Here is a 15,433-nt window from a genome sequence, read left to right as displayed (position 1 = left end):
CAGAGTTGTGTCCATGGGTCAAATTCTGTGTATGGATGCTGCCATGAAAGCCCTAACTTTGTACAAATACTATTCACTAACTTAAAATGAATTAATCACACATTTCAAACAAAAGTGCAAAAATATCAGCTGGTGATCACCAATGAATACAGCAAAAGATGATAGTTTCATCTACAATTAAAAATGTAAATAAAAAATAAATAGGCAAACAAAGTAGAAAGATCTTTAAGTACCCTCTCTGGGTGAGCTAGTTTCCGTTAGGAGCAGTTCTTTGAGAATGAAGGAGTGGCTCACACACAGGCAGTCCTGCTCTTGACTGAACTGTAAACAGTGGCTTCATCAGGAATATTCAGAATAGCATTATCAAATACCTCTGTCAACCACTGACCTTATGCTCATTAAAGATAAAGTGGGAAGCAATAGCGTATTATTTTCCGTAGATGGCGATCTAAATAGGCTTGTCACAAAATATAATTAGATGTCATTGTGTGCTGTAATCCACAGTGTCTGAACTGTGTTGGTGCCTATAAGCATGAGGATCTTTCTTTAGTTAGTTGCCTCCAGCTAGCTTGAGAGCTTTTGATCTTCCTATGGTATCTTCATGTGATCATATATTACTCCCTTTCATTGAATGAAATATTATATGTTTTATAGTTTTCTCAGTGATGAACATTTTTAAGTACAAAGACTTTTGTTACAAGTAAAACATTGACTTATGCTGGCAATGTTTTATTTATTGGTGACACATTTCCTGGGAGGTCTTTATTGAAAGTTTACTATGTTAAGCCACTTGTTAAGTGACTGAGAAGGAATGATTTTTGTCTGTTTTCATTAATATGTTTTTTTCCTAAGAAAGTATGATAATTTTTAATTCAGGGGTATCAGGAAAGAATATTAATTTTCAGGTATATATTAAAAATTATCTAATACGAGTTAATTTTTGCTAAAAGGTGTGTGTGTATATATGTGCATATATATAGTACATATAATGTATATGATACATATATAACCTCTTACAGATTTACTATAAGACTCTGTTCCTAAGTTAATCTTCATGGTGGTATTTTTAGTACTTTCAGCATATATGTTTATTACATTGGCATATTACTTTTCAAAGAAGGTGTTTTATCCAGTACAAAATTCTAAATTACTCCGTTTGTGTTTGCGATGAATAATGGTGGCTATTAGAAGCACTGAACTCAAATAGTTATCACTAGACTATTACGAGCATACTGTGAGTCTGTTGAAGGCACTGCCAAAGGCTGCCTATGCGTTGGTAAGCGCCATGTCGACTGCATGCTGCATGATTCCCCCCATGAATGGAAGAACACGCGTTGCTGTATGTATCTTCTCTAACTCCCATCAGGGTCTCACTGTGCGGGCCTGTTCAGCACCTCAGTGCTCGGGGGTTCTTCAAGTGCACCTAACCTACAGGATTATGCTCGCTCTCATCGTAAAAAGCTGACCTCTTCTGGCTGCATAGATGGTATGTGCGCACACGCACACACAGATCCATACCTACGCCCACGCATACACTCAGGAGCGGTGTTTCTCAAAAGCAAGTCTAAGGCCACAGACCTCAGTGCGGCCCTGCAGACGTCTTCCCACATGACCGTCAGTGCTCTCTGAGGTCTACATCTGGGGCCCAGGTTTGGTCAGTCAATAACAGTTAGATTTACACTACATGCACAATAAGTGGTTTGCTAAAATAGAAAATGTTACGACTTCATTATTGTTTTAGATGATTGAGAACCTAGGTTATGAAGAATAAATTTCCTTTAGCATTCAAACTTTTGTCCATGGCTAACACTCGTTTTATTTATTAATATGAATAAACTATTTAGCATAGAATTGAATGGAATATTTATTTGTGAGAGAAAATATATCAGCAGTCATTCTTATTAAAATAAAATAGAATAGAATATTTTTATTATCCTTGTTAATGTGACTTGGATTTTAATAACTTGATATTCAGAACATCTTTGAGACTCATGAAATTTGTCTCTTTTGCTAGAAAGGGCGTTTTTAGCTCTTTCAGGGTCAGCTCTGTTTAAAACGTTTGCTCTCATCTGTATAATTCAGTCAGTAAGACACGGATTTACTGGAATTGCCAGCTCATCCTGCTCTCCTTTCTGTTGTGTGCCATTAAGCGTTTTGCCTGTACCATCAAGCCAGTGTACTGCTTCTAACTCGTCTTCGGCTTTCTCTCATTGCTCCCTCTGCATGTCAGTCACCCAGCTCTGACTTCCTCACATTCGTTTCCCCTCTGTTTTAAGTGTTCTTCTTTTGGCAGCTGTGAACTTCAGGTACTGTTTTTCTCTTTCTCAGACGCCACACGCGGGTCTGCTGTTAAAAGGTTTTCTATCTCATTTGCTCGACACCCAACCAATGGTACGTTTGCTTTTTATTTTAAAAGATACTCCCCACTTCATCTCTTTTTAATTTTTTCTTTTGTTTTAAAATATGGGATACACAGTATCATTTATTTATCAGTTTTTAATTTCAGCTGACACACAATTGCAACTTATTTACCAGACCACTGATACTGTGTTGCTCCTTTTTCTGCTGTAATTTCCACAATAATTGAACATTACTTGTCAAATTGTCTAATGACCACAGTAATGATGAGCCTTAATTCTGAATTAACACCTGGAAATTCTAATTTCTTAAATGATCAGTTTATACAATTTTTTAAAAATACAATTACTGTTCTTTAATTTGGTCTTGATTTTTAACACTTATTTTTTTCTAATTATTTTTGTGATCACACTGTTTTATTGAGATATTCAACAAAAATACAAAGCAACCCATGTCAAAGAGCCCAGTGAGATGTGTCTCTGTAAAGACCTTGGGAGCCAGCTGTTGTGAGGGGGACTATGCAGCAGACATCTGGCTCTCCGTCTGAACAGAACTCGATGTGGTGTGGACAGCTCCAGAGACTTTCCAGGATCAATCTGTCCTTGGGTGGCTGTACGGTTTACTGTTATCCAGCAGTCGTCTCCTTTTGGTGCCTTGGCTTCTTCTTAAAATCTGGAGAATTCCTGGTAGAAAGAAAGCTAAAGTTGAAAGAGGCTCAGGTTCCGTTATAATGAGGCTGGGTAGGCTTGTGTTGTGACTGTTGCTGTAAACTGAATTGTGGCATCATAGCTTTTTGCTAAGATCTTGAACTTGAGCCAGAGGGAACATTTGCTGATTGATTGTGTTTGGGGAATGCTTCCTTTGGTTTGAGACAGGCAGGGTCCAATGTTGTTGTCAGACTAGCTTAGAACTTACTGTGTAGACCAGGTTGGCCTCAAACTTGCTGTTACCTTGGATCAGCCCTCCCAAGAGTGCTTGGATTATAGATGACAGACAGCATGCCTGGCCTACTGATGGTTTTCAAATTCCATATAGACTTTTCTGTCACTTGTAACAAAGATACTTTCATCCCTGGAACTTGAGAATCAAATACAGTTATGTTCCCCATTCACACCTTTTAACAACACTTCTAGGTAACAGCCGGCTAATACTTCTTGAACTGAGTCAGAAGACCTCATCCTCAAGTGAAAATTTAACCAGCTTAATATGGTTTGCTTCATTGTAGCTGATTAAATGGTACTTTTTGGACAAAAAAAAAAACAAAACTGATTTGATACAGCTGAGACTTCTAAAGGTAACACATGCTTAGCCTCCTAGAAGGAAAGCATGGGTCCTAAGAATTCCAAACTCACAGAAATCCCTATAGGAGGTGTCATCTTTTGTATGAGCCTGTGTTTTCACAGAAAGCACTGGGTTTCTGGGAAAGTTCTGTGTTTAACTATAGGTAAAACAGTAGTAGTAGTGCTAATTACTTCAATAAGAGTAATGTTGTATTCCTTTGGTTTAGGTTTTTTCTTTTAAATGTGGCTTTATACTATACAACTTGATGAATAGAACTGTGTCCCTTTCAATTCTAGAAATACTCCTTTGGGGAATTTTGATACTTCATCTTCTTTAATACTGTTCTGTCTTATCTGTCCTGTGAATTGTCATTTGACCCTTTCACTTTTAATTTCCTATGACTTTCATGTCATTTCTGTCTTTAACCCCCATCATGGACTTCCCCTCCCTCCATCCTTGGTTAAGGAATGCGGTGAACAAGTACCTTCTGGCAGTCTTCACTTTATTTTCTGGGCCTCTGCAGAACACCTAACCCTCTGTAGGTGCTGGTCCACCTCCTCTGTGGAATGTCTAGGCTCCGGTGGTATGTTTCTATAGCTTCCAAACATGTCAGCAGGTGACTTTTGAGATTGCTGCACTAACCCTTTCATTGTACATTAAGAGCTGGTGTGAGACAAATGGCCAGAGTGTAGTCTAGAGCAATCCGACCAGACATCATTTGCTGCTTTGAAATTCAGCAGGCAAATTAAAGGAACTATGACAAGAGACGGCTGAGCACCCCGAGAAAGGAGGAAAGCATGTTCTTTAGAGAATTGCAAAGAAAGGATTTGTGCTTTTTTGCATGAACCACTTGTATTAAGAAGAAAAGGAGTTGTGAAGCTTCGTTCCTCTAGGTGAACTAAGTGAGATGCTTTAGCTGCTGCTGTGGTCCTCTGTTGTTGCTTTTGTTTGTTTTGTTTTAACATTACATGAAATGGTCTGTCATGCTTTGGTTTGCACCTGGAAATCAAGCATTACTTTTATTAATCCTTTGATTATTTTCATAACAATATTCAATTCCCTTTTCAAAAGTTTCCCTGTTCCAACTGAGAATTCCAGCAATTCTTGAGTTCCTCCCAAATTTTAAATAAATCCAATAGCATGTGCTTTCATCATGAGCATATGTATGTTGAAAAGAGTCTATTTTGCAGTCTGAGTGTAGATGACGTTTATTTTTTCACTAATAATACTCTATTTTTATTGTAAAATTGATTATTAGGGGTATTTCTTCATAGAAGACTTAGTTTGAATTTTGGGAAACACTTGTTATTTTAAAAGTATATAAAAGTAATTTTTAAAGCCATTCAGTTAAATAAAGTTTAAATGGGTAATTTTATTCTTAGAATGAAGAATCTAGTATTTTTTTTTTTTAGGAAAGTATGTATAATGGCTTTTGTGTCACTGATTGCATTAACACATTGCTGCATGATTCATTATGAAATTTTGTATGCTGGTGCAATGGTTAAACATGGATATACTTGCATTTTGTATTGCTTTTTATTCAGTCTAACTTTGCTGAACCAGGGATTTCCAAAAATGGAATTATTGGTGTTCAGTAAAGGAATGTTTCAAAATTTTAAGTTCAGCCTGAATGAGGAAGTGTTGCTCAAGGACCACGTTAGGATGTTATTGGCCTTAGGGGGAAAAATGAATTTGTGTATCACAGCTAACTGCATAATTAACTCCTGAAGTTGTGTCAGAATTTACCTTCATTATCATTTAATTGTTGAAGTAGATATTATCAAGGTACTGTAACATCCTGGTCTCAGGGAACTATGACATCAGCTTGTTCATCTGTTAATTAGATCAGACACTGAAAGATTAAAAAGTGAAAGCCCCTCTCCCCCACACCCCAGGGTTTCTCCTTGTCATCCATAGGTTGTAGCAGCACTGAAGGATTGTGTGCATGCTGTACTGTCTGATTACATTTAAGGCAATCATGGTCATATCTTGTTTTGGTTCCATGTTGCATAGCATCTGGTGTCATGACTTGAAAGGTCTTGTGTGTTTGCATGTCAAAGCCTGAACTTTCTAGCCCTAAGTAAGTTGCCTTCCTTTATAATGATTGAGTTTTGAAATAGCCAACCTTACCCTTTCGTTCTTTATTTCTTCTCTTTTAGGCTTTGAGCTGTATTCCATGGTACCATCTATCTGTCCTCTGGAAACTCTTCACAATGCCCTATTTTTAAAGCAAGTGGATGACTTCCTGGCTTCCATTGCTTCTCCATCAACTGAAGTTCTACGCAAAACCCCTGAAATGTGTATGGAATTTACCTTCATTATTATTTAATTATTGGACGATAGGTATTTGAATATAGCCCAAATTTTAACAGTACAAATTCAGTGGTAATTGTGAATAGAATTTCAAGAGAGAGATTTAAGAAAATACTGTTAGTAATTTCTTTGTGTTGCACATGTGTGATAAACTATTTTCCTTGTTTCTATTCCCAAATATTTTTTCTAACAGTAAAAGTAAACAATATAGAGTTGGCATATTTTTTTTTACTGTACTTGCTGGAAAGCTCACATTCGCATTTTGTAATTTACAGAGCGTTGACATGAACTCGCACATGTCCATCCCTCACCATTTTTGCTGAGTAGAGACATTTAGTTGTTAGTGTTGTTGGGTTTCATTTTTTGAGACAGGCCTTCTCTGTGTAATCCTGGGTTCACACAATGACCCTCCTTCTTAGCTTCCCAAGAGCTGAGATCACAAGCGTGTGCCACCACATTTCAGGGTTAGGAAGATGTTTTATAAAAGATGCCAAATTCGAACAACAGGCATTTAAACTGTGCTCCTTTGAAAATAGTCTAAGGAAGGCATTCGTGTGTACTAAGAGAGTTCATAGCTAAGTGAGTTTTGGAATTCACTGTGTCCTCCCTGGACCTAGGATTACTTCAGTGTGTAAAAGGTTCAAGTTCTACAAAGAATCCAGGTCCTGGGTTTTCTGCAAACTTTTTTGTTGTTAGGGCAAAGAGAAAACATTTTTTGTGTGTGTGGTAGTACATTACGTATCAGGTGGCACCTGTCATTTTTAGCTCCACAGCAGCCCTCAGCATGTTGGAATTTCCAGTTTGGAAAGTATTAGTTTGAGGAGAGGACTACTCCAGTTACAGCTTAGAAAACAACAGACTTTCTTGGCATAGTGTCCTCTTTTCTAAGTTGCTGTAAGTATGTTTTGCCTGAGCATAAAATGATATAGACATTGAGGTTCTTAGAATTAATGCCACTTTCCTGTCTTGATGCCGCTTCCCTTTCCTGGGCCATCACACTGTAGACCTGAAGAGAACTGTTCGGTTTAATCTGTCCCAATGACGTTCCTCCATTTCCTCAAGGCAATGATGATACCCTCTGCCATTTCTTCTGATTCTCATAGTAGAGGCCAGCTGTCAATCAGTAGTGGTAATGAGGATGCTTCTAAACTATTTCACTTTGGAGATGCCTTTGGGAAGCAGTTCTTAATTTCAGATTTTACAAATGAAGTGTTCATAATATATACCCAATAAAAGAAGTTGTAAATAAGACAGAGTCAGGAAAATTTTTAAAAATTAATCTCATTTACGTTATCTTTAACAATCAAATACACAGTGCCATTCCCCTTGGAATAGATAATCCAAATAGGTTCTCTTACAGTGCATTGCTATCCTCTTAGACGTTTTGTTTTATTGCTCCCCTGGGCTGAGGTTTGAAACTCTCCAATTAGAGAATATAGAATGAGTCTCAAAAGTGAAAAGGGCTCCAGGCAGCTATTGATACTGTTTAATTCTAGAAAGTTTGCTGTTCATGACTTGAAGGTCATTCAGGAGTGATGTCTCTTTGTTCTTAGGAAATATAATGTAATAGTCAAAGAATCTTAAGGTTTATTCTGCAATGCTCTCATTTTATGATGGCTTTATTTTTTGTAGCTAGCTAATCCAGTTCATCAGAGTGTGTTATTATTACATTAATGAGGTGATTTTAGAGTCCTGTCCTTTTGTTCTGATGAGCTCTTCCCTATATCATGAATACAAACTGTACTTCCAGACTCCTGACTTTCTTGAAATTTCATGGCCTTAGGTATTAAGAGAGCTAGACGTAAATGTCTATCACATAGGATTGGATAGACATTTGGGGTAGACTAGACCATTGGGACATAACCTAGATTGCCAAAGGACCATTGATAATCCATAAGTAAGAAAGAGGCTAAATGGTTAGAGCATTTTATCTCCTGTGACTTTTTCATCCAGCAAATCTGCTTTAATGCATTTTATATTTAACATGGTATTTGAGGAAAGGTTCCTGTCAAAGCAAAAACCCTAGTTGACATTGTTAAGGACGGTCAACTAGTCAGTTGTTAAACAGCACTAAAACTCAGCTGTGCTAAAGCCTTTGTTGTACCTCACCTCCAACTCTTTGGGACTGCCAGATAAAATGTAGTTATGTTATATTATGAAATATCTGAATATTTCATAGAGCATTTGAAGAATTTATACTAAGTATGAGTATTGTAAGTTTACATTATTTATATTTAATCCCAGTAAGCACAGAGCTGTGCTGATTCTGTGGTATTTATAGCAAAGGAGAAGAGATTGCTAATCTGCTAGCGATGGAAGGTTTTTCTTCAAGGACAGACTTCAAAAGTTGTGACTGACAGCAGTAGTGTATTAACAGTGAGCTCAGAAACTCAGACAAGTGAGTTCCATGTGCTCCCTGCATGTCATCCCATCTTTGCCCATAGGACTTCATAGCCCAGAATTCATTCTTTCCCTGCTCTTTCTGTACAATTTAGTGTCTCCATGCTGAATAGAAAGCTGGGCCGTGAAAGGGGAGAACAATAAGTTCCCATCCCTTCCACGAAAATAGCTTTCAGCGGTGCAATAAAGAAAATCTGATTTATTTAACTTCTTATGATATAGTTAGTTTTTTCTTAACTATGATATGTTAGTATATGAAGATACGTATAATAAATATCTCCTAAGTCTACACTTGTCAATAGGATTCTCTCTTTAAAATTACTGTTTGTTACAGGCAATAAAACTATACCACAGCTCCCTGCCATCCCTTGAAGTGCCTCTTAGAGCAGGATAAAAGTAATATGTTCCTCTGTGGGTTTGTGGGAGTGGGGGTAGGGTGGGGGGAGAGATATTGGGGAGGTTGCTATATACTGTTGGAATAATGTAGATTTATTTCAGTTAAGACTGTGACAGAACTGCCTTTTTATTAGAAAGGTGACTTGGCTGAATTGACTCTGTAAGCCTTGTCTTTCTAGTATATATATTATTATTTGTATGAATTATTGGACATAATTTTTACTCACTAAATTATGTCATTACAATTTTTGTAATTGGGTCTTGTGGCACAGGCCTGTAGTCCTACCCTCTCAGGAGACTGGGGCAGGAGGACTACACTTTCACTGCTAGCCTGGGCACCAGTGCAGCCTGTAGAAAGAAGACTAGGGATGTGGCTTAGTGTTGTAGTGCTTCCTTAGCATGTACGAAGCCCTGGGTTCAACTCCCAAGACCATAAAAATGAGAGTTAAAAAAACAGTTTGTGTAGTGTTAAGATAGACAAGACATGGTAGGAAGTTACTACCTTTTGTTTATTTCTTTTCAGCCTCTGTGGCCTCACGTGCCAGTCCAGCAATGAGAAGAAAAGTTTCCTTAAACACATACACACCTACAAAGATCCTCCCCACACCACCTGCTGCCTTCAAGAGCACCAAAGCAAGCAGCAAAGCAGGTCAGAGATGCCTTTGAACTAGGGATTCCATACAGCGGTAACAGCAGGGGGAGTGCTTGCTCAATGGTGCTCATTTCCTACTGCTTCCCCAAGAGTGATGCTGAATCCAAAATTTGTCATGACTCCTTTATACACATTCTTGTCTATGTAATCTTCCTTTCCTCTTTTGCCTCCATGTCTCCCCCCCCCCGTATCTGTTAGTCCTAAGGCATCATTTTATGTTAAAAAAAATGCTATCCAGAGTTTCATTTGTAGGCTGGTGGTATGATTCCCAAATTCATCTCTTTTGTCAGCATCTGTGTCATAACTTCTTGTCAGTTGATTGTGTGTTGATCTTTGTCCCACGGCTGCCAAAGAGTTTCTCCATCTTCGTGCTTTTCCCTGTTCTCTAACTCTGCTTCTGTGACCTGAGGATTTTCCTCGCTGTTCCCTGTCCCAGATGGGTACTCTAACATGCTCATTTTGTGGCTTCATTATAGAATCTCATGGCAGACATGCCATGATTCTCTAAAGTTTTTAATGCTTTTAGATATTCACTTGATTACGAGTGTTTTTGGTTTCGAGTCAGAAGGACATCTATCTTATCACCTCTGCTACTTGTTAGTTGTGACCTGCCTGACACTAACCCTCAGTCTCCACTATGAAAATCCGGGTAGTGATTATAGAATTGTCAGAGGTGAATACATGTGTGTAAAGCACTTGGTCTACATTATAAAAATTCACTGAACAAGCCAGGCATTGGTGGCGCACGCCTTTAATACCAGCGCTCGGGAGGCAGAGGCAGGCAGATCTCTGTGAGTCTGAGGCCAGCCTGGTCGCCAGCCTGGTGTACAGAACGAGTTCCAGGACAGGCTCCAAATCAGAGAAACCCTGTCTTGACTGACAGACTGCCAACGCAGATGGACAGTTTGAAATTTCCTGCTTTGCTGAGAAGTGTTCCAGACACATTGTGGCCTATGGGCTGAAGATGGATGCCCCAACGTTACATAGGAACTTCGGGTGACTGTCTAGGCAGTAAGATACCTCTGTCAATCCTAGTTTTTATATATTATCCTTCTGTGGTCTTTGATGGAGTTGAAGACAGTTATAATTATAGTTTTCCTTAGTTATGATAAAAGATAAGCTACATATAGAACTTTGGATTCACAAGGATGGGATGGATGATATTTTCTTTAAATCTTGCTAAAATATTGTAACTATGTTCTTATTTGATAACTGTTCTGTTATATACAATTTGACTGTGTTTCTTTTTGTTTAAACAGAAAAGAGGAGATGTAAGAGACATACTTAGAATAACAATTATGGGGTAATTACTTAAGGCAGAGCAAGCCAGTAAGAGACAAGCAAGGCCAACAGCTTCATAATTAATATAGCCTCCTGTGTGTTTATTTGGGGACTAGAACCAGGCTGGCGCAGCAGAGCCCAGGCGACTTGTGGGGGATAAACCAAAGCGGCTAGCAAAAGAAAAGCTTCTCTTAACAGAATGGTGTCAGGAGCCCTATTTATTGTGGTGCTTATATTCCATTTGCCCTCGACATGATTATTGACAAGATTTTTTAATTTCCTTCACATACTTATTTTTATTCTTTTTTTGCTTGTTTGTTTGTTTTTTGTTTTTCGAGACAGGGTTTCTCTGTATTGTTTTGGAGGCTGTCCTGGAACTCGCTCTGTAGACCAGGCTGGCCTCGAACTCACAGAGATCTGCCTGCCTCTGCCTCCCGAGTGCTGGGATTAAAGTTGTGCACCACCAACGCCCGGCCTTATTTTTATTCTTTTATGCTTTATTTTGAATTGATTCAATAATCTGTAGAATTGCACTTAACTGTGTATCGTCCAAAATAATATATAGGAATAAAATATTGCAGCTTCCTTTAGTTTTCTTTTATCTTTTATTTCTCAATCCTTTCTACATAGTTATCAGTATAAATGATGAAATACAATGCTGTGATAATTCCCTTAGGTAATAGTTTATCTTAAAGAAACAAATCAGGGAGTGGAGATAAGGAAGGCCCTAAACTTATCCACATTTCCTGTTTTCTGATGTTTGTCATTCCTTCATTGAAATTTGTGTTTTTGACTGATTTCATTAAGCCTAAAATTTGACTCTTTCTCATACTATGGGTCTGTTGGCAACACAGTCATTTTATGAGAGGAAAAATAGCTGCCTATTCTTGCAAGGTAATTTTGCTATAAAATTCTAGATAGAATGGATTCTTTCCTTGACAGCCCATGGTGTTTCACTGTCTTGGGATCCCCACTGCGTCTATAGGAAGTGCTGGCTAATTTGTCCGTGCCAGTGTTTTCTGTGTGTGTGGCTTTCGGCTGCTTGATTCTAGCTGCCTCTGCTCTCGCCTTCCCCCTTCCTTTTTCCTTTGTATTCTTGGTATAATCCTCGTTGCTATTTACCTTTCTGGTTGCCTCAGTTGGCTAAGTCCAACCATTTTTTATTTCTGTTATTTTATTTTTATGCTTTAATTTGAAGCATTCTATTTGATTCTTCTTAGGTTTTCTTTGAAGAATTACAAGTTTTTTATTAATAAAATGAGCATAATGATTTATCTCACCACTGAGAATGAAGTTGCTGCTCTAAAAACTGTTTTCTAAATTATTAATTTCCTGATTTCAAGTCTGTGTCAGTTTTCTCCTTTACAAGAAAGATGTTTTTCTGATTTCTGTTATGTTAAATACTTGTAATACCATACATTCGTCTTAGCATGTTAACTTTTTAATTATATTTTAGACTTTATAAATGATATCTTATAGAAACTTTGATTTCTGGTATTTCAGTTATATTTCTCCAAAGAATATTGTTTTATCTTAAAAGAGTTAAATCTTCTGAACTCAGATTTAAAATTATGTCCCTTGAAGTGACTGACAGCTTACAGGTTCAGTTCTCTCCTTGTAGCCTGACCTACCTCAGGCTTTCTGTGCAGGCACTAGATTAATCATAGCTCATGTGTGAGTTACAGTCTCTCCCCTTCTGTGAGCTCTAGTTGTCCACATACTCGTCACTGCTTCTTCGTGCTAGGAAGACTAGCTTTGGGGTTGCAGTTTTAGCCAAGTCATGTGATGGGCATTGAGACCAGTTCTCAAACTAAAAATCTGTTAGAAGAGAATAATGGAGAATCCCCCTGTGTTGCTTTCTTCTTACACGTGTTGAGTCTTCTCTAGTAACTATCTCATTCTGTCGCTTTCTGCTGTCTTTATATACTGTTATAGTTGGTCTTTCTGTTTGCGGCGGAATGCTTGTCATATAAAGAAATGTCAGCCTGACAAGCCCATGCCTGTATAGTAGAAGTGTGACTGCACTTAGAGTAGTAGCTCTGTGATTAGCCCTGGCATTGATGTGGGTGCAGACACAAAGTAAGTTCTGAGTCAAGAAAGAACGCTCTGGCCTTCCAGTTTTGCAGCCTTGCGTTATAATGACATGGAAGATGTAAAAGGATGTGTTAACTATAGGGAAAATGACATTCAGTTTTAAGCATGTTTACCTTCTATTTCTTGTCAGATATAAGTAGAGACATCTCTAATGGGCAGTTGGATTTCTATGTCTGGAGCCTTAGCAAAAGGCCTGGCCACAACTCTAAATGAGATTAGCAGAATGGATTGTACTTACAATGAATGAATATGAATGTTTGCCATGAAGAATATAGAGTGAACTAAAATGCTGCTTTTGTGAACACAGCCTTTTGTCATCACATTTCTATATGTGTGTTGAGCTCTAAAAAGTTATATTTAAAGCTTATAATGTTTTATTACCGTTATAACAAAATAGCCCACCCCCACCATCTTAATTTTCCCCTTGATGACTTGTGTAGACCCCAGTGACACTGTTTCTTCCTTCTGTTTGTGTAGCAGTCAGTGGACCATCTCCCTCAGCTCGCAAGAAGAGCTTGATTACCAAAACTGAGGGGCATGAACACAAGAAAAGCACCGGGAAGAAAAGATGAACTCGCACCAGAATCGAAAGTTCCCATCCTTAGAACGGGACTTGTTGCTTAACAGAAAATGTATAAGAACCCTTGACTAAGGCTGTTGAGAGCCAGTAAGCCATGCATTGCCCGACTTTACACATCTGTCTATTTGCTTTAAATACCTTGAAAGCTAGAGGAGCTTTGGCGGGATCTAGAAATGTTCAAAATGTCTGTCAGCTTTCTATGTGTAACAGAGTTCATGACAACTGCTGTTGCTGTCACTGTGATAATTACCATGTGCCTGTGGCAATGACAAAGGACTCAGAAGTCCTGCTGACTGATACCAAAGTGTGCTCTGATCAGGTGACTCTCCACACTCTCTTGCGTCTCCACAAGATTGCAATCAGTAAGGCTGGACAGGCAAGATCACATGATGACTTTTCTTAAAGTACATTTCCAAAGAGATCTCACTGACCATTTACATTAGAATTTTTTTGTTATTGTTACTATACCATATGCTGCAATATTTATTAACTGGAGTATATAGAACATGAATTATTTTTTCAATTTGTGCTTTGAATTTTGTAATTGTGAATTATTTAAAATATTACAAATACAGGTGGGAGAACTACTATACCTTTGTACACATAAATTTGCAAATTAATTTGTAGAAAATATTTTCTTTATTTCTTTACCTTAAAAGGTACTTGGTTCATCAAAAGAATTTTTGTTTTATGTATTTGCAAGAAAGGCATTTTTAGAGTTTTTTTTATGAACTGTAACTGACAAGTTTGTAAATCTTACACTTGATTTTCAGAGTTTGTCTTGAGATCTATGGACTCAGATCTAAAAGGAGAGTTGTTAGTATAAAACTGAATTCTGCTGTTAGTAAGCGCCATCTTTAATACATTACTTGTGTTTCCATTTTTGTATTCAGTATATTTGTTGATTTCACCAAAAAACCTAGAGATTGTGCATTTGTAGTAAGGTTTGTACCATTTACAAATGATGAGATTTGGGAGGAAGATTGAGATCACTATTGTAATTCCATCTAATATCTTTACAAAAAGAAGAAACCATTATCTTTGGTGCTTTTTCCCCTTAATGCACAAACAATTGTATGAAACATTTGAAATTATCTACAAACTGAACAGTGCAATCTGCTAAATAAAAATCTCTAGCATTGGATGGGACATGAGTTAAAGTAGTAGTAAGCTATAGCTTCAAGCTTATGTTTAGAACTACTGGATTGTATAAATACAGTTATTATAATTGTTCAAAAGTGACTTCTAACCTTAAATCATCTTATATGAACTGACTTGTAGAGAATAGACGTATTATCTTGGTTGTTTTAAAAAGGATGAGATACAAAAGTTATGAATATAAACAAATAAGTTCATATACTTCACTTGAATGTAAATGAATTAAATGGATTATTTGGTGATATCTTGTAAACAATTGAATGTATGTTAGGTTAGTTTTCTGTATGTGAATATATGGTTAATGTCTCATTATGGGGGGTGAGGATACTACTTTTATTTTTTAAGTGGAATGAATTAAAATTCTTTCTAGAATAAGACTGACTTGAATGTAAAGTGCTTTATTTACATTCTTTGTTTCTTTTATATATCAAAATAGAAAGTCCAGTAACATTTTATATTAAATAATAATTAAAACTAATGACATTGGAGTTTATTGTCTTCCCCCTTAGAAAGTGTGCTAACACCATTTTTCTCAGTATTATTTAGTCATTGTGATTTCTCTTTATTCACCAAAATCAAGACTATTGCTTTCTAAGCTCATCTCTTTCCAAGAGTCTTAGAATTGTTTTTCTAAACACACTGTCAGAGAGTCTGTTTTGTAAGGGCAAAATAGTTGCCACTATTTATGGAAGTCTGTGTGAAATAACTTTTTCTTAAAGGACTCAGGAGATGTGGAGTTTGAGAGTTTTTAAATGCTAAACGATGTGTGTTTTTGCAGCATAATTCACCAGCCAACAAATGAGGAAGCCGAGCTTGAGGAATTATGAATGCACCCTGAGGTGTTAGTCTTCATTATTTATCTTTCATCCTTTTACCCTTAGGAACCCTTTATCTCAAATCTTAAAGTCTGTTGGCAGACC

General features: G+C 37.3%; 1 protein-coding gene across 16 annotated transcripts in view; it reads left to right on the top strand.

Moving 5' to 3' along the window:
• Ppip5k2 (diphosphoinositol pentakisphosphate kinase 2) overlaps window positions 1-14,890 on the top strand; it is a 61,962-nt gene extending 47,072 nt beyond the window's left edge. For 5 of the 16 annotated variants that reach the window (XM_040752951.1, XM_040752950.1, XM_040752952.1 and 2 more), the window contains 5 exons: window positions 1,367-1,486; window positions 2,329-2,391; window positions 5,799-5,939; window positions 9,272-9,397; window positions 13,253-14,890. In XM_040752951.1, the coding sequence (XP_040608885.1) occupies window positions 1,367-1,486; window positions 2,329-2,391; window positions 5,799-5,939; window positions 9,272-9,397; window positions 13,253-13,347 (545 nt within the window). In that variant the 3' untranslated portion in view covers window positions 13,348-14,890. Of the gene's footprint in view, window positions 1-1,366; window positions 1,487-2,328; window positions 2,392-4,162; window positions 4,223-4,376; window positions 4,533-5,798; window positions 5,940-9,271; window positions 9,398-13,252 lie in introns of those variants that run through there. The other 11 variants (XM_040752963.1, XM_040752959.1, XM_040752962.1 and 8 more) reach the window with 6 other exon arrangements.
• The last annotated feature ends 543 nt before the right edge of the window (window positions 14,891-15,433 follow it).

The sequence above is a fragment of the Mesocricetus auratus genome, unplaced genomic scaffold (genome assembly GCF_017639785.1).
Source record: "Mesocricetus auratus isolate SY011 unplaced genomic scaffold, BCM_Maur_2.0 Super-Scaffold_100010, whole genome shotgun sequence".
NCBI classification, from domain to species: Eukaryota; Metazoa; Chordata; class Mammalia; order Rodentia; family Cricetidae; genus Mesocricetus; species Mesocricetus auratus.
This window is presented reverse-complemented; position numbering and strand designations above follow the sequence as displayed.